Here is a 27,275-nt window from a genome sequence, read left to right as displayed (position 1 = left end):
GGTAGCTTTACTTCCAGATGTCCAGACCTCCTTACAATGTGTTCTACCCTTCCAGCCTCTGTTTGTCCCTCCGGTGGCTCTGTGACCTCTCATTGGTACTCCAGGGTTTCCAAGCTGCTACCTTTGAAGATGGTGGGCTTTCACCTTGAAAACTGTTTCTTCTCACCATCGCCTCAGCTTGTAGGGTTTCTGACTTGAGCGCATTCTCATTATTCTCCATTTTCTCTAGCATCCATAAGGGATACTTGGGTCACTTAGTACGATGATGTATAGATGGGGTTCAAAGGAGCCGATGCACTTTACATTTCTTCAACTGGGTGTGCTGGCTCCTCCTACAGCCAGTTTAGAAAAATGTGCCCTCAGGAGAGGATGCACACTCTGGAGCTCCAGAGAGCTTTCTTCAGTTTATTTTAAAACTTTGCTATTTTCGGTATGCTGTTTGGGCAACAGTATATCTGCACTGTAAGAGTTGGGGGAGGAAGGGGGGGGAGGGATGGTCACTGGCCTCTGCAAGGCGTCAGTGCCGCTTCCCCACTGCAGGACCACTGTCCTGAGAGGTTGTGTTGCCGCGGGCACAGCTCCTTAGCGAGCACAAATGCAGCACACCGCATATGCCTGAAGGTGAGATGAGTGGTGAGTACATACCGGTGGCCCCGCTAGGGGGGTTCCCCGGTACTTGGTGCGGTGCGATTGCAGGGGCGGCATCCGGACTCCCCCTGAAGGGATCCCATAGCCCCCCTGCGTGAACTGGCCAGCGGTTTGGTGGAAACAAGTATTTATACTCTGTTTGGTACCATATAGGAAACATTGCCAGTATAAAGAAGCACATAGCTCTGGCGCCATTACAGGGGGCGGAGCTAACTAAGCCATTTCACTGCACACTGATTACACAGACACTGCAGGGGACAAATTAACTCCTCCAGGGACACTCCAATGCCACAAATGGCAATGGGGTTTATTGTAGGGTGGGGTGATACTACTGGAGCACAAAAGGTCCTAGTACAGATCTTATTATGTAATATGTAAATATGGAAGTTGGTATGCTGGTTCTTTATAACTATAAACTGGGAAAAAGCATGCTTGTTTCCCATGTATGTCCCCCTACGTATACTCATCTGAGTAAAAACTAGTTCAAATTGGTTTTCCTCGGTGTGGTGTGGTTCTCAGCAGCCATCATGCACACCCTAATGTGGATACAACGTTGTCTACAGGCAGAGGAGGGGAATGATTACATAGACCACAGTGTGCCTGTGTCTTTGTGCTATGTCTGAAGGGTAAACTTGCTAGCTGCTGCCAAAACTTAAGATAGTGCTTCTTAAGAGGTTATAGTAATTCTCTACCTTAGGAGTAGAGCAATTGTTATGCTAGAAGATCTGTGTAAATATACCAGATATTTATGTACACAGAAAAGTGTCCATTAAGGAGTTAACTGGTAACTCATTCAGGGGACCATGGAGTCTGCCTAATATGATAATTCATGTGTCTAAGAAATTCATATACAGCCTTACCTTCCCTCCAGAGGATAGAAAGGTCTGGAAAATCACCTAAACTCAATATCAAAAAATAAACAGGAATACCTTTTCAAAGGGGTTCGTCTGTCGGAGATTGGCATTGCTGCCTCACATCACTGCGGTCGGGGGGTTCTGTGCCCATCACGCAATGGCTGTGTGTAGTTTGTATGTTCTTCCTGTGCCATACCTCCCAACTTCTGTCTCTAACAAGGAGGGACATCTGTGCGAGCGGCTGCCCGAAAAGGGGGCGTGGCTTGTGGAAAAGGGGGGGTGGCTTCGCGGAAGGCACTCGCGAGCCACGCCCTGTTTCCGTCACTGAGGGGGCCCAGGGCTCTGTGAGCTGCTCGCATGCCCCCTCGCCTTCTGTCTCCACTGAATAGACTCTGTGCTCGTGCGCACAGCATCTATTCACCGAGCAGCCTCCCAACTGCCCCCATTCCCCCCCCATATCCCGAAACACTGCGGCTTGCGGGTGGGACAGCAGGGCAGTCACACACAAAAAACGTGACTGCCCCGCGAAAATCGGGACAGTTGGGATTTATGCTGTGCTTTCCCATGAAATGGAAAACTGATGTCTAATACATAACCACAAGGTTAGAGACCCATCTCTGTTGGCTGCTGGATTGTGCAGGCCATAGGTACATAGGCCGGTAACCTTTAGCAGGGTTAAAAAAAGAAAGCATCGCCAGCTGGCTTTGATGCTTATGTGGCTTATGCAGGAGTTTAAAAGCTTCCTATGCGAGGTGGTTTAAAAAAAAGAAATTAGGCATTATAAATGCCTGTGCATCGCCTCTCGGCCTTCTGGCCAAGATCAAGGGTAGTATCTGTTCTCATTAGTTTCATGTCTGATACGCCCCCTATCTGGGAGCCATATATTATATGAAAATTTAGAACCGGGAGATGGGTAAAGAGCTTGCTCTGTCCACTCCGTGCATTAACCGGGTACTGCAGTACTACTATGACATTCTCTGCTCGCAGAGCTTATGATTACGTCAGTGGTTAGTGAATGCTGGGTTCAGGAATCTCACGGATCACTACCGATGGGTCCAAGTACCTACCATCGCAGCTACGCCCACCAGATGTGCTTACCCGAGATCATCATCTTAGGGTTGGAAGTGTTGGGGGCAGTGCCAGTGGTGCCTCAATGCAACAGAGGCACCAGAGGAGAAACAGACATGTTTTACAGGATCACAAAAACAGAGCACCAAGTCTATTCCATAAACACTTCTGAATGAAGGTGGTCCTCCACTCCTAAGGGATTCCAGGGTAGGGGCCCGTCTAAAATATTTCAGCATATTAAGAAAAAGCTCCTGCCAGGATCCCTGGGTAAAAGATCTGTTTACCCTGGCATAAAGAGTGTGTTTAAATAAACTCCACTTTACATTACGAAGAATCGCTGGAGATATTACAAGAGGATGTACTAAGACTGGGTCAGACCCAAGCTATAGTTCCAGGTCCGCCTCATGTAGAAAACAGGGCATACTAATCCAACCTGTTGTGGTACCAACTCCGGACATTTCGGTAAAGCCCATTTTGAATCTAATAGCCTTGAACCCTTACCTAAAGGTCTTCAGGTTCAATATGGGATCCTTGTGAGCAGTGATTGCGGGTTTGGAAGAACAGGAGTTCATGGTTTCACTGGATTTAAAGGATGCTTATCTCCATATCCCGATTTGGCCACCCCACCAGGCTTACCTGCGGGTTGCCCTGTTGAACGACCACTACCCGTTCCAGGCTCTGCACTTTGGCCTGTCCACGGCTCCGAGGGTCTTCACGAAGGTGATGGTGGAAATGATGTTCCAGCTCCGAGTCCAGTGGGTCAACATTGTCCCTTACCTGGACGATCTCTTGATAAAGGCAAGATCCGGAGAGCTTCTATTGCTCAATATCAACCGCACTATTCAGCTTCTGTCACATCATGGGTGGATTCTAATTTTACAGGCGTCTCACCTGGAGCCAACTCAGTGGCTCCTGTTCCTGGGAATATTTCTAGATACAGTGGCTCAGATGGTATTCCTCCCAGAGGACGAGGCAAGGACGCTCCAGGAGAAGGTCCTAGCGGTTCTCAGGCCGAATCGGATATCCATCCATCTTTGCATACGGTTGTTGGGAAAGATGATAGCCTCTTACGAGGCGATCCAGTACGGAAGGTCCCATGCCAGAACGTTTCAATCGGATCTCCTGAGCAAGTGGTCCGGATCACATCTTCAGATGCAATGGATCATACGCCTCTCACCTCAGGTCAGGGTTTCCCTCCTGTGGTGGCTACAGTCCTCAAACCTGCTGGAAGGTCGAAGTTTCGGGATTCAGGATTGTATCCTCCTCACAACGGACGTGGGTCTGCGGGGATGGGGAGCTGTCACCCAATGGGCTCAGTTCCTGGGCAGGTGGTCCTCCCACGAAGCCCTACTTCCGATCAGCATTCTGGAACTTTGGACGATCTACAACGCTCTGCTTCAGGGCTCTTCTCTGCTTCGGAATCGGGCCATCAATCGAGGAACAAAGAGCAGAGCCTGCTTGCAAGAAGTGTCAAGGATACTCCTCTGGGCTGAAAGAAATGCAAGAGCAATGTCAGCCATCTTTATTCCGGGGGTTGACAAGTGGGAAGCGGACTTCCTGAGGGCATCATGACCTCCTCCCACAAGTGTTTCGGCAGATCACCGACCTGTGGGGCTGCCCGCAGATCGACCTCATGGCTTCTCGGCTCAACAAGAAACTTTGCAAGTATTGTTCAAGAACTAGAGACCCTCAGGCGATAGCAGTGGATGCACTGATGACGCCATGGCTTTACCAGTTGGTCTACCTGTTTCCGCCGATTCTGTTGCTCCCAAAGGTGCAAAAGAGAATTAGGCATCAAAGAGTCCAGGCAATTCTAATTGCCCCAGACTGGCCTTGGAGTGCGTGGTACGTGGATCTTCTGGACCTGTCCATCGAAGACCCTTGGCCTCTACCACTGAGAAGAGATCTTCTTCAATAAGGACCGTTCGTCTACCCGGACTTAAGACTGCTTCGTTTGACGGCATGGCGGTTGAGCAGAACATCCTAGCTCACAAAGGCCTTTCCAAAAAGGTTATTACAACCATGGTTCAGGCCAGGAAGCCTGTAACGTCAAAGCATTACCATCATATTCTGGAGGAGATGTGTCTCTTGGTGTGAGGAGCACACGTATCCTTCTGCGGATTTTCACCTAGGATGCTTCTTGTGTTTCCTACAGGCTGGAGTGGATATGGGCCTACGTCTGGGCTCCCTCAAGGTCCAGATTTCGGCCCTCTCTATTTTCTTCCAGAAGACGTTGGCAGTGTTGCCAGAAGTTCAGACTGTCTTACAAGGGATATTTCACATACAACCTCCCTTTGTGCCAACGGCACCCTGGGATTTGAATGTGGTCTTGGAGTTTCTACAGTCCTCCTGGTTTGGACCTTTGATGGCGGTAGAAGATAAGTACCTTACGTGGAAGACGGTTATGTTGCTGGCCCTGGCTTCTGCTAGGCGTGTCTCAGAATTGGGGGCCTTATTGTGTAAAAGTCCATACTTGGTCTTTTACGAAGACAGAGCAGAGCTCAGGACTAGGCAGCAGTTCCTGCTGAAAGTTGTCTCTGCATTCCACTTGAACCGACCTATTATGGTCCCATCTAATTCTGACTCTTCTGCTCCTCCAGAGGCATTGGATGCTGTGCGAGCCTTGAAGATCTATGTCAAAAGCAACGCTCGGATCGGAAAGACGGATTCCCTGTTTGTGCTGTATGATGCGCAGAAAAAGGGTTGCCTTGCTTCTAAGCAGTCCTTTGCTCGTTGGCTTAGGCTTACTATTGAACAGGCCTATGTGTTGGCAGCCTTACCTGTTCTTCAGTCTCTGAAGGCCAACTGTACAAGATCGGTGGGGTCTTCCTGGGTGGCTGCCCGTGGAGTCTCGGCCTTGCAACTATGCCGAGCTGCTACCTGGTCGGGGAAGAACATCTTTGTGAAGTTCTACAGGTTTGATACCCTGGCCAAAGAGGATACCCAGTTTGGGCAGGCGGTGCTGCAGACGTTTCCGCACATTCCCGCCTATTCTAGAAGCTTTGGGACGTCCCCATCATACTAAGCGACCCCAGTATTCCTTATGGACTACGAAAAAAGGATTTACCTGTAGGTAACCAAAATCCTATTTTTGGTCTTCACCCTGATAGGGCAATCCTTCGGATGTGTATCTGGTACCTACTGAGTATCCTGTTTTTAAATCAAGAATTTGTAGTCCTTTTCTTTTCTGCTCCAGAATCTTCCCCTGGACAGGCTTCCTTGGCTGTCGTTTGGGCTCACGTTCCCTCCCTAAGGGGATAGCTTTAGATGTCCCAGGGTGATCCCAAGTGCCCCCCATGGCTGAAAGGAGTAAAGGGGATTTTGTTCTATCCTGTTTAATCTATTCTCTGAAGCCATGGGGGACACTGGGCGCCCACCCTGATGACCGTATCTAGCAGAGGTTGTCTTCTACTCCTGGTTCTTTCCTCAGCTGTGATTAGTATGCTTGATTATGTGTGCCAGTTTTCTTTTCCTCTTCTTCTTGGTCTCCCAGTTTTGTTAACGTAACTGGTCTTATGGGCTGAGGGAGCGGGGTGTAGAGGAGAGAGAGAGCCTGTGCTGCTTGGAAAGAAAAAATAACTGTTTGGTGCCCAGACTCGTCTGCTCCGCTGCATACCCACAGTGTCCTCCATTGCTTCAGATAAAAGGATTTAACAGGTAATAACAAAAATCCCCCTTTTTACTGCATTACTTAGACCTCAATTTATAAGCTGTATATAGAATAATGTATTGTGCTTAAACTTCTTTAGTAGTTACAACAAAATGAAGGACTCATTTATTATTATACAGTATATAGAGCATAACAATACTTTAAAATGTTGAAAACTCCCAACATGCTGCTTTGGTTGCTCTTCAATGGAACTTATCTCCTTCTGCCCAAATTATTAGGAAAAATAAAGAATGTTTATTTTTCTCCATCTATTTGATTGCAGCAGTGGACTTTTGTATTTACCATGTCCAGTGGTGCAAGTAGAATTTTTTTTTTAGTGGTACAGATAGTAATAATGGGCGTGGTCACACAAAACTAGGGGAGTGGCTACATGACAGTAGGCGCATGGCCGCATTATGCCACACACCATAATGCCCCTTACACATTATGCCAAACACTGTAATGCCCCTTACACATTATGCCACACACCGTAATGCTTATTACACATTGTGCCACACACCGTAGTACTTATTAAACATTATGCCACACATCATACTGCCCATTACACATTATGCCAGACACTGTAACACCCATTACACATTATAGCACACACCTTAATTCCCATTACACATTATGCCACACACTGTAATGCCCATTCCATATTATACCACACACTGTGATGCCTATTACATATTATGCCACATACAGTTATGCCACTGACAGTATTTTATGTCCCCCACACAAAAATGTCCCTTATAAGTAATGCCCCAGTGGTGGGCTGGTGGTATTGAGTACCACCACCATATTTCTTAATGGTACTCCGTACAACCCTTCTTTCAGCACTGACCTTGTCAGTCGGAGCAGTTTAACACTTTTGCAAACATTTGATAAATTAGTGTGTACACCAAACCTTCCTGAATGCATGTAAAAAAAAAAATATATACATTTTTTTTTTTTTTGACTGTTGCTATTTCTCATATGCATTCTGTGGACACTTTAAGGCTGTGCCATTGTTTGTGGAGTGTTTGATTCTAATCAATTGTCAAATGTTGCTGATATGGGTTATATATGATGTATGTGGTTTGCTGCATGTATTTATACTGTACTCAACACGACTGTAACAGGCCCAGAAGTACATCATGCAGCTGAAAGGTCAGATTAACACTTTGGAAGCAGAGGTGGAGGAGCAGCGCAAACAGAAACAGAAAGCACTAGTGGATAATGAGCAACTGCGGGACGAGCTGGAGAGGCTACAGAAACAGAAGCAAGAAAATGACAAAACTCAAGTGCTCTACGGAGAAGTGGAAAGTACGTGCTTAAAGTGGTGGTACATCTAAAGCTGTAGTGGTGCCTTAATCCATGTATGATTATTTATTCTGTGTAAAGTACTCTGTACATCTAGCAGCAATTCCTGGAAAGTATACAGAAACGCACAGGATTAATTACAGATGTAACTGGCACTTTCTAGGAAACTTGAAGCGTGCAATGAGATTCAAAAGTACTATATGATACAGGTTGAGTATCCCTTATCCAAAATGCTTGGGACCAGAGGTGTTTTGGATATCGGATTTTTCCGTATTTTGGAATAATTAGATACCATAATGAGCTATCATGGTGATGGGACCTAAATCTAAGCACAGAATGCATTTATGTTACATATACACCTTATACACACAGCCTGAAGGTAATTTTAGCCATTATTTTTTGTAACTTTGTGCATTGAACAAAGTGTATCTACATTCACACACTTCATTTATGTTTCATATACACCTTATACACACAGCCTGAAGGTCATTTAATACAACATTTTTAATAACTGTGTATTAAACAAAGTTTGTGTACATTGAGCCATCAGAAAACAAAGGTTTCACTATTTCACTCTCACTCAAAAAAGTCCGTATTTCGGAATATTCCGTATTTCTGACTATTTGTATATGGGATACGCAACCTGTACTATTTTACTTTATTAATAGTGTATGTGTATGTATGTATGTATGTATATGTGTGTGTGTGTATATATATATATATATATATATATATATATATATATATATATATAATATGTGTATGTGTGTGTGTATATATATATATATATATATATATATATAATAATGTGTGTGTGTGTGTATATGTATGTGTGTGTATGTATATGTATGTGTGTGTATGTATATGTATGTATGTATATATATATATATATATGTGTGTATATGTATGTATATATATATATATATATATATAATATTAATACAGGTTGAGTATCCCGTATCCGAAATACGGAATATTCCGAAATACGGACTTTTTTGAGCGAGACTGAGAAAGTGAAACTTTTGTTTTCTGATGGCTCAATGTACACAAACTTTGTTTAATACACACAGTTATTAAAAATATTGTATTAAATGACCTTCAGACTGTGTATATAAGGTGTATATGAAACATAAATGAATTGTGTGAATATAGACACACTTTGTTTAATGCACAAAGTTATAAAAAATATTGGCTAAAATTACCTTCAGGCTGTGTGTATAAGGTGCATATAAAACATAAATGCATTCTGTGCTTAAATTTAGGTCCCATTGCCATGATATCTCATTATGGTATGCAATTATTCCAAAATACGGAAAAATCCGATATCCAAAATACCTCCGGTCCCAAGCATTTTGGATAAGGGATACTCAACCTGTGTGTGTGTGTGTGTGTGTGTGTGTGTGTATATGTATATATATATATATATATATATATATATATATATATATATATATATATATATATATATATATATATATATATATTATATATATACATAGCAGTGATCGCAAAAACGCGCTATGGCGCGTATTTTACCCAATTATTGATTGTGGGGACTCACAATTAAAAACCCGCAGGGTCCCTCAGGACGCGCTCTGACTTAGCAGCGCTGTCAGTGAATTTTCGTCTCCACGGCAGCAGAGGGAGGAACTTGGAAGGGGAGGAGACCATCGAGGGTGTATTCACTCCCGCCTCCCCTCACTCTGCTCCGCGCGCACACCGCCCCCTCTCCTGCCGGCGCCTCCCAACTTAGCCTCGCCGGCCCTACCCCTTCTGTCTGCACTGTGTCTGTATGTGTTTGTGCAGCGGCGGCGGCGGGACGTTTCCATGGCAACAGGCACTGGCGGCTATCAGCGCTCCTCCCGTGGCAGCCTGGCCTGAGCACCAGCGGGTCCCAGTGTGAGCGGCGTCCGCCCAGTACACCATGGCGCCGTACAGTCAGGGGGATGGAAAGAAGGAGATCTGCTGAAGGTAAGAGGAGAGCACAGCGCAGGGTCAGCACCGGCCAGCGGGAGGCGGCACAGCAGTGTAGTCTCTCAGGCTTCTCCCGTACACCACCGCGCACCCGCTCCTCTACGAGACCCAGCTTCACCTGGCCCGAACCTGCACTACAGGTGACAGATGGAGGATGCTGGAGGATGTGTGATTGTGCCCAGACAAAAGTCCGTAGGCTGATGTCCTGTAATGCAGGGACAGCCGAGCCTCTGCCTGCCACAGGACCCCTCTCTCAGTGCCTTCCTCCAAAGTTTGTGTGCAGGATCCCTGGAGGGGTCTGCACCGTTCATAGCATCCTCCTGGCTGTGCGACTGCTGTGACTGACAGTGTGCTCTGTGGTCATGGCCTCCTCCTTGTTCTGTGGCCTTAGCTAAAGTTGTTCTGAGAGAGCAGAATACGTGTTGTGTGACAAATGAAATCCCTATACATTGTGTTCCTGCAAACATTGCTGTTGTAGTGTCTTTACCGTAACTATCACCGATGTAAAATAGTACTGGTCACCTAGAAATCTAAGTGTATTTTTTAATGTTATTTTAGTCATACTGTATTGATTGATGGCATTAGCATATTATCAATGTACATTACTACCTCATATCTTCTGAAAGATGGATTATTTTGTATAAGTGCTCTACCTGGCACAATCTGTATAATGTGCTCTACCTGGCGCAATGTGTGTAACGTGCTCTACCTGGCGCAATATGTGTAATGTGATCTACCTGGCGCAATGTGTGAAACTTGCTCTACCTGGCGCATTGTGAATAACGTGCTCTACCTGGCGCAGTGTGTATAATGTGCTCTACCTGGCGCAGTGTGTATAATGTGCTCTACCTGGCGCAGTGTGTATAATGTACTCTACCTGGCGCAGTGTGAATAACGTGCTCTACCTGGCGCAGTGTGTATAATGTGCTCTACCTGGCGCAGTGTGTATAATGTGCTCTACCTGGCGCAGTGTGTATAATGTGCTCTACCTGGCGCAGTGTGTATAATGTGCTCTACCTGGCGCAGTGTGTATAACGTGCTCTACCTGGCGCAGTGTGTATAACGTGCTCTACCTGGCGCAGTGTGTGTAACGTGCTCTACCTGGCGCAGTGTGTGTAACGTGCTCTACCTGGCGCAGTGTGTATAATGTGCTCTACCTGGCGCAGTGTGTATAATGTGCTCTACCTGGCGCAGTGTGTATAATGTACTCTACCTGGCGCAGTGTGAATAACGTGCTCTACCTGGCGCAGTGTGTATAATGTGCTCTACCTGGCGCAGTGTGTATAATGTGCTCTACCTGGCGCAGTGTGTATAATGTGCTCTACCTGGCGCAGTGTGTATAATGTGCTCTACCTGGCGCAGTGTGTATAACGTGCTCTACCTGGCGCAGTGTGTGTAACGTGCTCTACCTGGCGCAATGTGTGTAACGTGCTCTACCTGGCGCAATGTGTGTAACGTGCTCTACGTGCTCCTTCACTATCAGTTCCAGGCTCTGCCGTTTGGACTGGCCACGGCCGTTCAGATCTTCACCAAGGTTATGGCCATGATGACGGCTCATCTACGTAGTCGGGGAATCTGGATCCTGCCCTATATGGATGACTTGCTGATCCTGGCGAACTCCCAAGATGTCTACCTCAGTCATTTGCAACTGTCCCTGCTCGGCGCATGGTGCACCTGGGGGCACTGCTGGACACACACAGCCAAAGACTTTCTGTCTCAAGAGAAAGTCCTGAAGCTTCAGGACAGGATCAGATGCTTCCTCTCTCACCCAAGTGTGTCGATACACTCGGCGATGCAAGTACTAGGCCTCATGGTGTCTGCTTTCGACATGGTAGAGTACGCTCAATTTTATTCCTGTTCTCTGCAGAGGTTAATCCTTTCCAAGTAGTACGGCCTGCCTCATCGGCTCAGGTCTCAAATGATCTCCTTGACTCAGAGGTTCGTCTTTCACTGAGCTGCTGGCTACAGGAACAACAGTTGAGCAGGGGCCGTCCCTTATGGGATTCCCAACTGTGTCCTACTGACTACGGACGCCAGTATGAGGGGTTGGGGTGCAGTGCTAGAGCATCACTCTCTCCAGGGTCGTTGGACCAGGGAGGAATCTCTCCTCCCGATAAACATTCTGGAATTGCGGGCAGTGTTAAATGCTTTGACTCTTGCCCTGCCTCTGATACTGAACAGGCCTGTTCAAATACAATCGGACAGCGCCACCACAGTGGTGTACATAAATCATCAAGGCAGCACTTGAAGCCGCATGGCAATGATGGAAGTGTCAAAAATCCTTCGTTGGGCGCAACGCCATCTGCCAGCAATAACGTCTGTGTTCATTCCGGGAGTCCACAACTGGGAAGCGTCAGGACGTGCATGCCGGAGAGTGGAGTCTTCATCATGATTTAGTCTTTCAACTCCTAGTGGACAAGTGGGGTCTACCAGATGTGGACCTGATGGCGTCTCGACACAATCACAAGGTTCCGGTCTTCGGATTAAGAACAAGGGATCGTCAAGCAGTGTTACGTGGACACATTGGCAATTCCATGGAACTTTCGGCTTCCCTACATGTTCCCTCCAGTGTCACTCCTGCCCAGGGTACTGCGGAAGTTCAAACAAGGAGGAATACTACTTCTAGACGCTCCAGCGTGGCCAAGACGGCATTGGTTCTCAGATCTGCAGGGTCTGTCGATAGTGTCCTCTTCTACTTCCTCAACTTCCAGACCTCCTCGTTCAGGCCCTTGTGTCTACATGGACCTGGCCAGGCTGGCTTTGACGGCGTGGCTCTTGAAACTTCACTCCTGAGGGCAAAAGGTTTCTCCGAGTCGGTTATCCAAACTATGCTGAAGGCCGGCAAACCGGCTTCTGTACGGATTTATTATAGGGTCTGGAATTCTTACTTCACCTGGTGTGCTGCTAAGAATTACAATGCGTACAAGTTAGTACTTCCAGACTTCTGGCTGTTTTGCAACAAGGCCTGGATTTACGACTTTGTCTGGCCTCCCTCAAGGGTCACATATCTGCCTTGTCGTTGTGGTTTCAGAGAAAAATTGCGTCTGTACCTGAAGTTCATACATTCACCCAGGGCATACTGCGGATTCAGCCTCACTATGTCCCTCCTGTGGCTCCATGGGATTTGTCTGTTGTCTTGAATGCCCTGCAAGAGTCTCCATTTGAATCTCTTGAGAAGGTGGACCTTAAATAGCTCACAGCCATGTCGTCCACCCGGTTTCATATTTCATCGTGAACGTGCAGTTCTTAGAACTCGCCCTGGTTATTTACCTAAGGTGGTGTCCTCTTTTCACCTTAATCAAGAGATTGTGGTTCCGGCCTTCATCTCCTCTGACTTGTCCTCCAAAGAACCGTCTTTGGATGTGGTACGGGCTCTCCTTATATATGTGGAGAGGACTGCCTCTATCAGGAGGTCAGACACCCTCTTTGTACTGTTTGGTTTATATGTGTGTGTGCAAAAATTTTAGGCAGGTGTGGAATAAATGCTGAAAATTAAGAATGCTTTCAAAAATAGAAGTGTTAGTAGTTTTTTCTTCATCAATTAACAAAATGCAAAGGGAAGAGAAATCTAAATCAAGTTAATATTTGTTGTGGACCGACCTTTGCCTTCAAAATAGCATTAGTTCTTCTGTTCTTCAAGGTACAATTGCACACAATTTTTGAAGGCAGGGAGGTTGTTCCAAACATCTTGGAGAATTTACCACAGATCTCCTGTGGATGTAGGCTTGCTCCTTCTATTTCTTCATGTAACCCCAGACAGACTCTATTATGAGATCAGGGCTCTGTGGGGGCCATATCATCATTCCAGGACTCCTTGTTCTTCTTTACACTGAAGATAGTTCTTAATGACATTGGCTGTATGTTTGGGGTCATTGACCTGCTGCAGAATAAATTTGGAGCCAGTCAGACACCTCCTTGATCTCCTTCTGTAGCTGGCCCTGTTGTCCACCTCAACTATAGCTTACACTGCAGCAATGTTGTCCTCAGTGGTGATGGACATGGGTCGGGCGCAGTAATTTGCATCCATTGCCAGCAACTGAATACCCACCTATATCTCTTCGTATTCATAAGATTATAGGGGGTATTTTCGACTGGCCGAAAAAACTGCACTATTTCGACACAGGGTATTCAATTCCGGACGTTTTTCGCTTATTTTTTAATCCATTTTCGCTTCATTTTTTTCTTTTTTCTTTTTTTTCCCCGAATTTGCATGGGGTGAAAATTGTGCCAAAAACGCCCGTGAATACGCCAAAACACAAGTATTGGCAGTGAATGGTTTTCGCCAGTGCCGGCTTTTTCGAGCAGTCGAAAAACAGCATGGGCATCGAATAGGTTGAATGTAAATTTAACCTAGAAACGGGCATTAAAACGGCACTGATTGAATACCCCCCTATATCTTTGGTATTGTTTGAAAATAAGATTATGGTTGTGATAAATAAGCTACCTAACTACTTCAATCTAGGTCTATGTTGCGAGCTGAGTATATGAGCACTACTCTATTTTCTTTTTTTTCTTATGACCTGATGAGGCAGGAAATACTGTCTTTGGACCATTTGCAGGTCTTTATGATGCCTATTTAATGAAACTATGGTCTGTTCTTTGGAGATTTTTCTGATCGGTTTTTCTTTTTCTTGTTCCATATATTGAACTTTTTTATGTTTTCGCAGATGCCTATCAAGTTGTTTTTATTGAGTTTCACTGTCTAAAGCCTGACAGAGACCTTAGCTCTCTTGGCTTATTGAAAAGCTTTATCCTCTGCTGTATTTCCTGTTCTATTCAGGCTTTCCTTACTAAGGTGGCTTTTATAATCGTCTCATCTAAGACGCTCCTTCTGCAAAGAGATCTAGCGCCTAACCTTTTAGATGCAACTGGAAACAGACAGAGGACTGTTAGGATGACATTCATTATTCTGTGGATCAGGTGAACATCTGGGCATTCCACTTTGTCTTTTTGTTGGTTTCCCTCCTAATAAACTGAAGAGAAAAAAAAAATACTATTATGTGTTGGTCAATGCCCAGCCCTTCTTGAGATGTTTTTTTGATTGGATGGCATTTTGGGCACTGCTCTTGTATTATGGACATGGCTACCTTGCGGTTTTGGCCTTTTTTCTTTCTTCTGTGTTTTTTTTACTGCATTTAAAAGTGTAAAAATAAAACAGACGGTATTTACCAAGCTCAGAAACATCGTAACCCACCCAAATCGATGTTACATCTGCCCCACCTGCACTGCAACATAGTTTTGCCTATTAGTATGCTTTTTTGGTTTGCTAACAAACCTGAATAACACCCAAAGATCACATGCTGTTTAAGATTGCTTGTTCCTAGCATAAGAATTTCAGGGGTTGTAATGCTTTACAGGCCAAAATGGACATATTATGTACATAATGTAATTTGTGCTTAATCAGCAAATAGATTAATTTGTTCCAGAGAGTAGTATTGCTGGTACTATTGCTGTCAGGTTCTTTATTTGTGGTGGGCACAGGATTGAAACTACTGTCAAAACTGTTATAAGATGGATTAATGATAATGGATAGGGAGGAGAACAGAGTAATACTAGGCTACGGGACAGGTGTGCTACCTGACTGTGGCAGCTACACACCTTATGTCTATAACATGAGAGAATGAATGATGCTTGCTGGTTGTCAGGAACAGGGCATATGCAGAACTTTGTGGGCCCCATAGCAATACTTTAAAGGGGCTCCTGTCTCAATGTTTCTCTCGTGTCACAATGAAGAACTGCCGGTACACCATATGCAACACAGGACCCCTAATCTACATTATGACTTAGTGTCCACAGTTCTTATTGTGCCACATGACAGTGCCCCACATTACATTTCCCCCATTTCATATTATGCTGCATTACAGTGCCCCAGTTCATATTATGTAACATTATAATGCCCTCCAGTTCATTTTATACCACATTATATTGAGCAAGTCCAGAGGCATACCCCGATGTACACAGGCCCCAGTGTTCATTCTAGCACCCTGCACCTTTCAAAACTTGTGCAGTTCCTCTTTCCTGCCTGGGGTGTCACTCTCTGCTCTGTTGCTTTTCAGAACACTCTGCTCTGTATCTCAGCACTAAAATACAGAGCAGAGTGTTCTGAGAAGTACCAGAGCAGAGAGCGACACTCCAGGCAGGAAAGACGAACTGCACGTGTTTTGAAAGGTGCATGATGCTAGAATGAACACTAGGCCCTATAGGCCTGTAAGGGCCCCTATGTTCCACCCTAAGGGACCACACAATGGTGAAAAATGTAAAAAAAACATGCAGCTGTGACAGGGAAGGTGGGCCCCTCTCCGCTCTGGGCCCCATAGCAGCTGCACTCCCTGCACCTATGGTAGCTACGCCCTTGGTAAGGAACATATGGAATAGTACAATGTAGGTAACACTAGGGATGTATAGCCTCTGCAGGTGAGATTCTGAATGAATTGCTGGAAACCTGTGGACAGAAATAGGTTCTTGCAAGATGGTACTAAGCAGGCTTGTAGTATGAGCTGGAATACACAGGGTGATTGAGAGTGTACGATGAGGAAGTGAATGCAGGAATATACTGGTGAAGACTGTGCACACAAGTACAGGCAAGTCCGCAGGTAGAAATGTGTGAGGTAAGTCCGCAGGCTATGTAGGCTGAGGCAGAAAAGCACACTGCTGTAATTAGGGAAAGCTGTGCACCAGACTGAAAAGCAGGAACAACACCAGAGCACTAGCACACTTCTAGTATCAGGCTGATAATGATATGCACCTGGTCTAGCTGGAAGCACTGAGCACTATGAGAAATGCTGTAAGCTGGTGGCCAGATAAGTAATTGCACTTAATGTGCACAGGACAGGCAGCAGTGAATAACTGATGATGGACACACTGCTGAGCTGGAGTCGGTATAGACAAGATGATGCACAGCAGTGGTATGTACTGTTTGAAGCCGTAGTCAGAGCTGCAGAGAAGGAACAAGTGGTCAATTTCAACATTACAAGTTGAACTGGCAAAGCACATGGACAAGTTTCAGAACTTCCACACTCCTTCCCCTCAGATGTTCCTTGTTACAACCTTCTGACTTCACTAAGATATTCGTCTGCATTATGTAATTACTTGCTCTTCAGCACAGTCTTGTAGTTGGTTTTTTATGCTTTATAATATTGCATTCTGTATATAAAAAAAAAAGCAGAAATGGCTGGCGCCACAGCATCTAAAGACTGCAGCCAAGGATATAAACAGAAGCTTCCCAAAGGCTTCCAAAGATGTATATGAAGTACGTGATAACCACCAGCACTGACTTTAGTATATATAAATGTGACTTTGCATAAACACCATAAGTATGGATATACTAGTTACCAGGCAGATAAAATGATGGAAACAACATAACCGTAATGTCGGCACCATCGACTGTGTGCCCGAATGGTGCAACACTTGAATTGCTGCCGGCGCACGACACACTTTTTAATTCCCCTCATAGAGGTGAGGAGTAGCGTTGGCCTTTTATTATATCGGATAGTACCCTGTATAGCCAGGACTCCTCCTTTCCTCACTTTACGTGAGCTGTGCATGCAATAAAAGGAGAATTGTCTGCTACATTAGTTTGTGTGAAAGAAATGTATTTTATTTTAAATAATAAAGTATATAAAAAACAAATGTGTCTTGGAACGCATCAGTTCCCAAACAGACATTGACTAATTTAATAAAACAAAATAAAATACATTTAACTAGGCTGTTGGCACTAAAAAATCATATAATAATTACAAAGACTCAAAATTGCGAATTACTTAAAAATATAAAACAAAGTTAGAAAAGCAGAACAAGCCTCCCTTATTTGGAGCCTTGTTTCATGGTTCAAGGAAGCAGTTGAGATGTGAAACATGTTGCAAGGAACGGATGCGTTCCAAGACACATTTGTATTTTATATACTGTATCATTGAAAATAAAATGCATTTCTTTCATACCTAATCAACTGTGGTGTCCAATTCTCCTTTTATTGTGTGCAGAGCTTTACATACAGTGAGGAAAGAAGGAGGTTGTCCATTAGGCAGACAAAGATCTGGTCATACAGGGTACTATTTATTCATATTTTAGGGTTTTATGCAAAGTCGCGTTGTTATATATAAAGTCAGTGCCGGAGGTTATCTTGTATTTTATATTTCTCTAACGTCCTAAGTGGATGCTGGGGACTCCGTCAGGACCATGGGGAATAGCGGCTCCGCAGGAGACAGGGCACAAAAATAAAGCTTTAGGATTAGGTGGTGTGTACTGGCTCCTCCCCCTATGACCCTCCTCCAAGCCTCAGTTAGGTTTTTGTGCCCGTCCGAGCAGGGTGCAATCTAGGTGGCTCTCCTAAAGAGCTGCTTAGAAAAAGTTTTTAGGTTTTTTATTTTCAGTGAGTCCTGCTGGCAACAGGCTCACTGCATCGAGGGACTTAGGGGAGAGAATTTCAACTCACCTGCGTGCAGGATGGATTGGATTCTTAGGCTACTGGACACCATTAGCTCCAGAGGGAGTCGGAACACAGGTCTCACCCTGGGGTTCGTCCCGGAGCCGCGCCGCCGACCCCCCTTACAGATGCTGAAGATTGAAGGTCCGGAAACAGGCGGCAGAAGGCTCTTCAGTCTTCATGAAGGTAGCGCACAGCACTGCAGCTGTGCGCCATTGTTGTCACACACTTCACACCAAGCGGTCACGGAGGGTGCAGGGCGCTGCTGGGGGCGCCCTGGGCAGCAATATTTAATACCTTTATGGCAAAAGAATACATCACATATAGCCATTGAGGCTATATGTATGTATTTAACCCATGCCAGTTATCTAAAACTACGGGAGAAAAGCCCGCCGAAATAGGGGGCGGAGCTTATTCTCCTCAGCACACAGCGCCATTTTCCTGCTCAGCTCCGCTGTGAGGAAGGCTCCCAGGACTCTCCCCTGCACTGCACTACAGAAACAGGGTAAAACAGAGAGGGGGGGCATTTTTTTGGCGATATTTTGATATATTTAAGCTGCTATAAAGAACAACACTTATATAAGGTTGTTCCCATATATATTATAGCGCTTGGGTGTGTGCTGGCAAACTCTCCCTCTGTCTCCCCAAAGGGCTAGTGGGGTCCTGTCTTCGATAAGAGCATTCCCTGTGTGTCTGCTGTGTGTCGGTACGTGTGTGTCGACATGTATGAGGACGATGTTGGTGTGGAGGCAGAGCAATTGCCGATAATGGTGATGTCACCCCCCAGGGAGTCGACACCTGAATGGATGGCTTTGTTTATGGAATTACGTGATAATGTCAGCACATTACAAAAATCAGTTGACGACATGAGACGGCCGGCAAACCAGTTAGTACCTGCCCAGGCGTCTCAGACACCGTCAGGGGCTGTAAAGCGCCCTTTACCTCAGTCGGTCGACACAGACCCAGACACAGACACTGAATCTAGTGTCGACGGTGATGAAACAAACGTATTTTCAAGTAGGGCCACACGTTATATGATCACGGCAATGAAGGAGGCTTTGCATATCTCTGATACTGCAAGTACCACAAAAAGGGGTATTATGTGGGGGGTGAAAAAACTACCTGTAGTTTTTCCTGAATCAGAGGAATTAAATGATGTATGTGATGAAGCGTGGGTTAACCCAGATAGAAAAATGCTAATTTCAAAAAAAGTTATTAGCATTATACCCTTTCCCGCCAGAGGTTAGGGCGCGCTGGGAAACACCCCCTAGGGTGGATAAGGCGCTCACACGCTTATCAAAACAAGTGGCGTTACCGTCTCCTGATACGGCCGCCCTCAGGGATCCAGCTGATAGGAGAATGGAAACTACCCTAAAAAGTATATACACACATACTGGTGTTATACTGCAACCAGCCATCGCCTCAGCCTGGATGTGCAGTGCTGGGGTCGTCTGGTTGGATTCCCTGACTGAAAATATTGATACCCTGGATAGGGACAGTATTTTATTGACTATAGAGCAATTAAAGGATGCTTTCCTTCATATGCGAGATGCTCAGAGAGATATTTGCACTCTGGCATCGAGAGTAAATGCGATGTCCATATCTGCCAGAAGGAGTTTATGGACGCGACAGTGGTCAGGTGATGCGGATTCCAAACGACATATGGAAGTATTGCCGTATAAAGGGGAGGAATTATTTGGCGTCGGTCTATCGGATCTGGTGGCCACGGCAACTGCCGGAAAATCCACCTTTTTACCTCAGACCCCCTCCCAACAGAAAAAGACACCGTCTTTTCAGCCGCAGTCCTTTCGGTCCTATAAGAACAAGCGGACAAAAGGACAGTCATATCTGCCTCGGGGCAGAGGAAGGGGTAAGAGAGGGCAGCAAGCAGCCCCTGCCCAGGAACAGAAGCCCTCCCAGGGTTCTGCAAAGCCCTCAGCATGACGCTGGGGCCTTACAAGCGGACTCAGGAGCGGTGGGGGGTCGACTCAAGAATTTCAGCGCACAGTGGGCTTGCTCACAGGTGGACCCCTGGATTCTGCAGGTAGTATCTCAGGGTTACAGGTTGGAATTCGAGAAGTCTCCCCCTCGCCGGTTCCTAAAGTCTGCTTTGCCAACGTCTCCCTCAGACAGGGCGACGGTATTGGAAGCCATTCACAAGCTGTTTTCTCAGCAGGTGATAGTCAAGGTACCCCTCCTACAACAGGGAAAGGGGTATTACTCCACGCTATTTGTGGTACCGAAGCCGGACGGCTCGGTAAGACCTATTTTAAATCTGAAATCTTTGAACCTGTACATACAAAAATTCAAGTTCAAGATGGAGTCACTCAGAGCAGTGATAGCGAATCTGGAAGAAGGGGACTTTATGGTGTCCCTGGACATAAAGGATGCTTACCTACATGTCCCAATTTGCCCTTCACATCAAGGGTACCTCAGGTTCGTGGTGCAAAACTGTCATTATCAGTTTCAGACGCTGCCGTTTGGATTGTCCACGGCACCTCGGGTCTTTACCAAGGTAATGGCCGAAATGATGATTCTTCTGCGAAGAAGAGGCGTATTAATTATCCCTTACTTGGACGATCTCCTGATAAGGGCAAGGTCCAGAGAACAGCTGGAGGACGGAGTAGCACTAACCCAACTAGTGCTGCAACAACACGGGTGGATTCTGAATTTTCCAAAATCTCAGTTGACCCCGACGACACGTCTGCTGTTCCTGGGAATGATTCTGGACACGGTTCAGAAAAAGGTGTTTCTTCCGGAGGAGAAAGCCAGGGAGTTATCCGAACTTGTCAGGAACCTCCTAAAACCAGGGAAAGTGTCTGTGCATCAATGCACAAGAGTCCTGGGAAAGATGGTGGCTTCTTACGAAGCGATTCCATTCGGCAGATTCCACGCACGAACTTTTCAGTGGGATCTGCTGGACAAATGGTCCGGATTGCATCTGCAGATGCATCAGCGGATAACCTTATCGCCACGGACAAGGGTGTATCTTCTGTGGTGGTTGCAGAGTGCTCATCTGTTAGAGGGCCGCAGATTCGGCATACAGGACTGGGTCCTGGTGACCACGGATGCCAGTCTGAGAGGCTGGGGAGCGGTCACACAGGGAAGAAACTTCCAGGGAGTATGGTCAAGCCTGGAGATGTCTCTTCACATAAATATACTGGAGCTAAGAGCGATTTACAATGCTCTAAGTCTGGCAAAACCCCTGCTTCAGGGTCAGCCGGTGTTGATCCAGTCGGACAACATCACGGCAGTCGCCCACGTAAACAGACAGGGCGGCACAAGAAGCAGGACAGCAATGGCAGAAGCTGCAAGGATTCTTCGCTGGGCGGAAGATCATGTGATAGCACTGTCAGCAGTATTCATTCCGGGAGTGGACAACTGGGAAGCAGACTTCCTCAGCAGACACGATCTACACCCGGGAGAGTGGGGACTTCATCCAGAAGTCTTCCACATGATTGTGAACCGTTGGGAAAAACCAATGGTGGATATGATGGCGTCCCGCCTCAACAAAAAACTGGACAGGTATTGCGCCAGGTCAAGAGACCCTCAGGCAATAGCTGTGGACGCTCTGGTAACACCGTGGGTGTTCCAGTCAGTGTATGTGTTCCCTCCTCTGCCTCTCATACCAAAGGTACTGAGAATTATACGGCAAAAGGGAGTAAGAACGATACTAGTGGCTCCGGATTGGCCAAGAAGAACTTGGTACCCGGAACTTCAAGAGATGCTCACGGAGGATCCGTGGCCTCTACCTCTAAGACCGGACCTGCTTCAGCAGGGACCGTGTCTATTCCAAGACTTACCGCGGCTGCGTTTGACGGCATGGCGGTTGAACGCCGAATTCTAAGGGAAAAAGGCATTCCGGAAGAGGTCATTCCTACACTGGTAAAAGCCAGGAAGGAGGTGACTGCACAACATTATCACCGCATTTGGAGAAAATATGTTGCGTGGTGTGAGGCCAGGAAGGCCCCCACGGAGGAATTTCAACTGGGTCGATTCCTACATTTCCTGCAAACAGGATTGTCTATGGGCCTCAAATGGGGGTCCATTAAGGTTCAAATTTCGGCCCTGTCGATTTTCTTCCAGAAAGAATTGGCTTCAGTTCCTGAAGTCCAGACTTTTGTAAAAGGAGTACTACATATACAGCCCCCGGTTGTGCCCCCAGTGGCACCGTGGGATCTTAATGTAGTCTTGGATTTTCTCAAATCCCATTGGTTTGAGCCGCTCAAATCGGTGGAGTTGAAGTATCTTACATGGAAAGTAACCATGCTACTGGCCCTGGCTTCAGCCAGGAGAGTATCAGAATTGGCGGCTTTATCATATAAGAGCCCATATCTGATTTTCCATACGGACAGGGCAGAACTGCGGACACGTCCTCATTTTCTGCCTAAGGTGGTGTCAGCGTTTCACCTGAACCAGCCTATTGTGGTGCCTGCGGCTACTAACGATTTGGAGGATTCCAAGTTGTTGGACGTGGTCCGGGCATTGAAAATATATATTTCAAGAACGGCGGGAGTCAGAAAGTCTGACTCACTGTTTATATTGTATGCACCCAACAAGATGGGTGCTCCTGCTTCTAAGCAGACGATTGCTCGTTGGATTTGTAGCACAATTCAACTTGCACATTCTGTGGCAGGCTTGCCACAACCTAAATCTATCAAGGCCCATTCCACAAGGAAAGTGGGCTCATCCTGGGCGGCTGCCCGGGGGGTCTCGGCATTACAACTCTGCCGAGCTGCTACTTGGTCAGGGGCAAACACATTTGCAAAATTCTACAAATTTGATACCCTGGCTGAGGAGGACCTTGAGTTCTCTCATTCGGTGCTGCAGAGTCATCCGCACTCTCCCGCCCGTTTGGGAGCTTGGGTATAATCCCCATGGTCCTGACGGAGTCCCCAGCATCCACTTAGGACGTTAGAGAAAATAAGAATTTACTTACCGATAATTCTATTTCTCGTAGTCCGTAGTGGATGCTGGGCGCCCATCCCAAGTGCGGATTGTCTGCAATACTTGTACATAGTTATTGTTACAAACAAATTCGGGTTGTTATTGTTGTGAGCCGTCTGTTCAGAGGCTCCTACGTTGTCATACTGTTAACTGGGTTCAGATCACAAGTTATACGGTGTGATTGGTGTGGCTGGTATGAGTCTTACCCGGGATTCAATATCCTTCCTTATTGTGTACGCTCGTCCGGGCACAGTATCCTAACTGAGGCTTGGAGGAGGGTCATAGGGGGAGGAGCCAGTACACACCACCTAATCCTAAAGCTTTATTTTTGTGCCCTGTCTCCTGCGGAGCCGCTATTCCCCATGGTCCTGACGGAGTCCCCAGCATCCACTACGGACTACGAGAAATAGAATTATCGGTAAGTAAATTCTTATTTTTGTATAACGATGCTTTATTTTTTATTTTTTGTGTAACACCCCGTATTATAATGAATTTATTATTTTGTTTTTTTAAAAACCCATGTCGAACTTTTTCCATGTCGACCTAATGACTGTCGACCTAGATACCGACAAACTTACTATCTCAAACCCCTTCTCCACCATGACAGGAGGAGAGAAAGTAACATGCTATTTGTAACCTGGTCAAACCTAAAAGTACAAACATTTGTTTTAATAAAAATCACGCTGTTCCATATTATCCACCTATACGGCTGTATAAAAAAAAAATTATTCCATTACTCAGGTCCTATGACAATTGAAAACAAGCAAATGTATACACAGGATACAATATACAAAGCATTACTGGATCCAGATTTTCATACTTTACGATCCACGTGGACTATAGTTGGAAATAGTAACCTGTGCCGATCGCAGCGGTAGAGGAGCGAGGCACCTTTCCCGAAGTGAGGGGACACTGTGCACTAATTGGGGTTTACGGTCACTTTACGCAGAAAACGACACCAAAAAAAAAAATCAAATAAAAACTCATGTCGACCTTTTTCCATGTTGACCTAATGACTGTGTCAACCTATTTTAGGTGTCCACCTAGTCACTGTAGACCAATAGTGGTCGACCTAATGACTGTCGACCCTATGATCCACACCCAGTTTGTCACTGTAACAAATCCTAGAGATCACATTCAGTACGTGAGAGCCAAGTCATTTCATTGTCATTGTTGCTCCATGACCTGTGGTAATGACACTGCAACAAGGCTTAAAGCCCTGTTGCCCCATCTACCTATGTAAAATGGGAGAGGAGAAAGATATTGGTAAGCCATTATTGTTTAGATGAACAGAAATACGATTTCAAACTCATTGATCCTTTTTTTTTTTTTTTTTTTTTTTAACCTTTTTATTACCAGAGAAAATTCAAGCAACAGAATTACGCTACAACAAGCTGAAAGATAAGCACAGTGAGCTCATCAATGTTCATGCCGGACTTCTGCGGAAGGTAGGACATTCCTCCATCTGTTCATTTGGAATTTGTGATCCTGAGGCTTGGGGCAGTGTCTGCCTTACTTAGGTGTACTTAGATTGTTGAACTTCGGGTTGGCAGGTACAGAACAACTCAAATATGATTTCCTTCTTTGCTATTACTGATTAGAATTGAACCCTTTGCTTTGCTATATATATATATATATATATATATATATATATATATATATATATATTATTTTCCACTGTGATTCATATACTTTAAAATTGTAAGATACATTTTAAGTCATTAGTGGCTAATACAAATAAATAGGATGGTATCCGGTATTCCAGCGCTTGGGATGCCGGCAGTCAGGAGACCAACAGCGGCATACTGATGCGCAGAATCCCGACACCTGCTAAGTAAGTATTGGAACCCGCCCCCTCTACCCCCCTAACCCTCCCTACCCACAGCCTAACCGTCTCCACTTAGTGCATAACCCTAACCCTCCCTTTTAGAGCCTCCTCCACCCCCCATCCCCGACTGCCAGCAACCCGAACGCTGTTATGCTATCCGGATCACAAAAAAATTCTTGGTTAGTATCGTATGTGCTTTTACTACTGATGAACATGCCTTATCTTGGTGAATATTGATTTACTGTACAACAAGATGTTGTGTTATAAAACATGAGGTACAAAGTTTTTTGCCTCCGCAAAATACAGAAAATCTAAATACATTGACCAAAGGTTACCATCAATGCTTGACTTGCAAAGCTTGTCAAATCAATTACCAAACATCAAAATCTACAACAGTGTTCAAGTGTAAAGTCACTGGAAAAACATACCATATAAAACAATACCTAACTTGTGAAACAGAAGAAGTAATATATCTTCTAGAATGTCCTTGCGGACTCCAGTATATTGGCCAGACAAAAAGAAAGGCCAAAACGCGATTTGGAGAACATGTTTATAACCGCAAAACTACTTACTAACACAAAGTGTATCCAACCATTTTGTAGACGTGCATAACAAAAATCAACAAGGTCTGAAATCAGTGGTGATTCAGAAAGTAGAACGAAACTGGAAAGGAGGTGAAATCACAGAAGATTTAAAGAAAACCGAAACAAAATGGATTTTTTAATTAAAAACCTTAAAACCTAAAGGATTAAATATAGACATTGAATTGAATACATTTTTATAATAAATACAAAATAACACACATTAGGAAACATTTATTTCACAATAATAGAAGTGGTACCTCAGAGAGAAAGTTTGTATGACAAAGAATTTTATTTTATTTTTTAATTCAACAATTTTTATTAGATTTTTTATAGAAATACAAGAACAGGGAAGACCTTCATGATACAGACATACCAAAAACCGGAGAGAAACGGTATAGTTACAATAATCCATCGTAAGGTGCTTTTAAACCACATCAGTGAAACCACAGATACATAGTCGGTACTTGTAGGCTTGAGTAAGAGGTAAAGGACAAACAATCTTAACCTACATGAGGTCTAGGAAATGATGAAAACATTACCGACGTGCGTCTTAGCATAAGAAATCACTATATACCTAAGGCTAAGCATACAATTCTACCTGAGGATTCACAGGACATCAGTATACCCGAGAGGTCAGTAAAGAAGACAGACAGGAGGGGGGGGGGGGAACAAATGGGGAAAACAATACAAGTATAATCATATCATGAATGAGTAGCGGCCAAAGAAGTCCTAAGTAAAAATATTAAAGAAGTAATTCAGGCATGGTTAGCCATTCTAACCAAAGAGAAGGTTCAGTACCCATATGGCATCAGACTAAACATACAGCATGGGTTATTAAAATTAATATAATTGCATTTCCAAAGAAAACAGCAGGGGGTCCCAAAGGAACAGTACATGGGCCTAGGTTGTCAAGAGGCCCTATCGATTTGTCTATATAGATACCACGTTGTGGTTTCAAAAAGTTTATAGATGAACGACTCTACATCCGGGTCTAGAGTATCAATATACCTCTCCCACTTCTTGGCAAACCGCCTGACCCCCAATTCAATATCCGGAAGAGTAGCACGCCTCTCAAAATAAATAATCCGGAGGGTTATGTGTTTCACAGCCATCAAAGAAGGGGTAGACGGTTTGATCCAATTATTAAGAATTTGTTTCTTGGCAATTGTCAGGATAACAGAGAGTACCGGAACAATGTCTCTATCTTCAGGCCCAAGAGACCACTCCCTAAAATCAAGTAGCAAACAAGCCCTCGGGCGTTTTATTAACCGTAAGTTAAATACTGTGTTGCGATAAGCGACCACCTTGTACCAAAACTTAGATATTTTCCGGCAAGACCACATATTGTGGTACAAGGTGGCACTCTGCGCAGTACATTTGATGCAACAGCCAGTGTCGTCTGGGACCATGTGTGCCCTCTGATTAGGTGCTATATATGCCCTTTGGAGCGTCTTCAAGTGAACCTCTTGCAAAGAGGCAGAGTATAAGAACCTAAAAGAGGGTAAAATGTTATCTAACAATTCAGCGCACGATCCCATATTGGGGATATCTCTGGCCCATGAAGACAACGCGGAATCCCAGAGCCGGTCTCTATATGAGACCCTAAAGGTGTTTCTGAAGTAACTAAGATGGTAAGGACAATCTTTAGTAAGCACCATTAAGGTGCGCAGCGGGTCTGTGGTAGCCTCAGAAATCATTGGGTGAGACTGGGATTGCGCAAAGTGTCTAGCCTGCAGGTACATAAAAAATTCCCGGTGGGAAATACCAAATTTTATCTGGATATCAGAGAAAGAAAGCACTGCGTTGCCTCCTGGGTCATATATGTCTCTAATAGCTGCGATCCCCTTTTCTCTCCAACTCAAAAAATGTGCGTTATCAAGGCCAGGAAGGAAACATGGGTTACCCCAAAACGTAGTGTGAAGAGAGGTGTCAGGTTTTCTCTGGGCTTTAGTGTGAGTGGCCTGCCATGCTCGATATGTATGCCAAAATAGAATAT

The 27,275-nt window shown here is 45.2% G+C and overlaps 1 protein-coding gene and 1 non-coding gene across 3 annotated transcripts in view; both read left to right on the top strand.

The window, feature by feature from the left end:
• HIP1R (huntingtin interacting protein 1 related) overlaps positions 1-27,275 on the top strand; it is a 315,167-nt gene that overhangs the window by 232,844 nt on the left and 55,048 nt on the right. For both annotated transcript variants that reach the window (XM_063964565.1, XM_063964563.1), the window contains exons 14-15: positions 7,344-7,527; positions 24,227-24,315. In XM_063964565.1, the coding sequence (XP_063820635.1) occupies positions 7,344-7,527; positions 24,227-24,315 (273 nt within the window). The remainder of the gene's footprint in view (positions 1-7,343; positions 7,528-24,226; positions 24,316-27,275) is intronic.
• Positions 2,297-2,485, top strand: LOC134960223 (U2 spliceosomal RNA). The gene has a single exon (XR_010187722.1). It is a non-coding gene; the product is annotated as a U2 spliceosomal RNA (small nuclear RNA).

Source organism: Pseudophryne corroboree, chromosome 1 (assembly GCF_028390025.1).
Source record: "Pseudophryne corroboree isolate aPseCor3 chromosome 1, aPseCor3.hap2, whole genome shotgun sequence".
In the NCBI taxonomy this organism is placed as follows: domain Eukaryota; kingdom Metazoa; phylum Chordata; class Amphibia; order Anura; family Myobatrachidae; genus Pseudophryne; species Pseudophryne corroboree.
The sequence above is the reverse complement of the archived record's forward strand: the minus strand, read 5'-3'. Positions and strand labels throughout refer to the sequence as shown.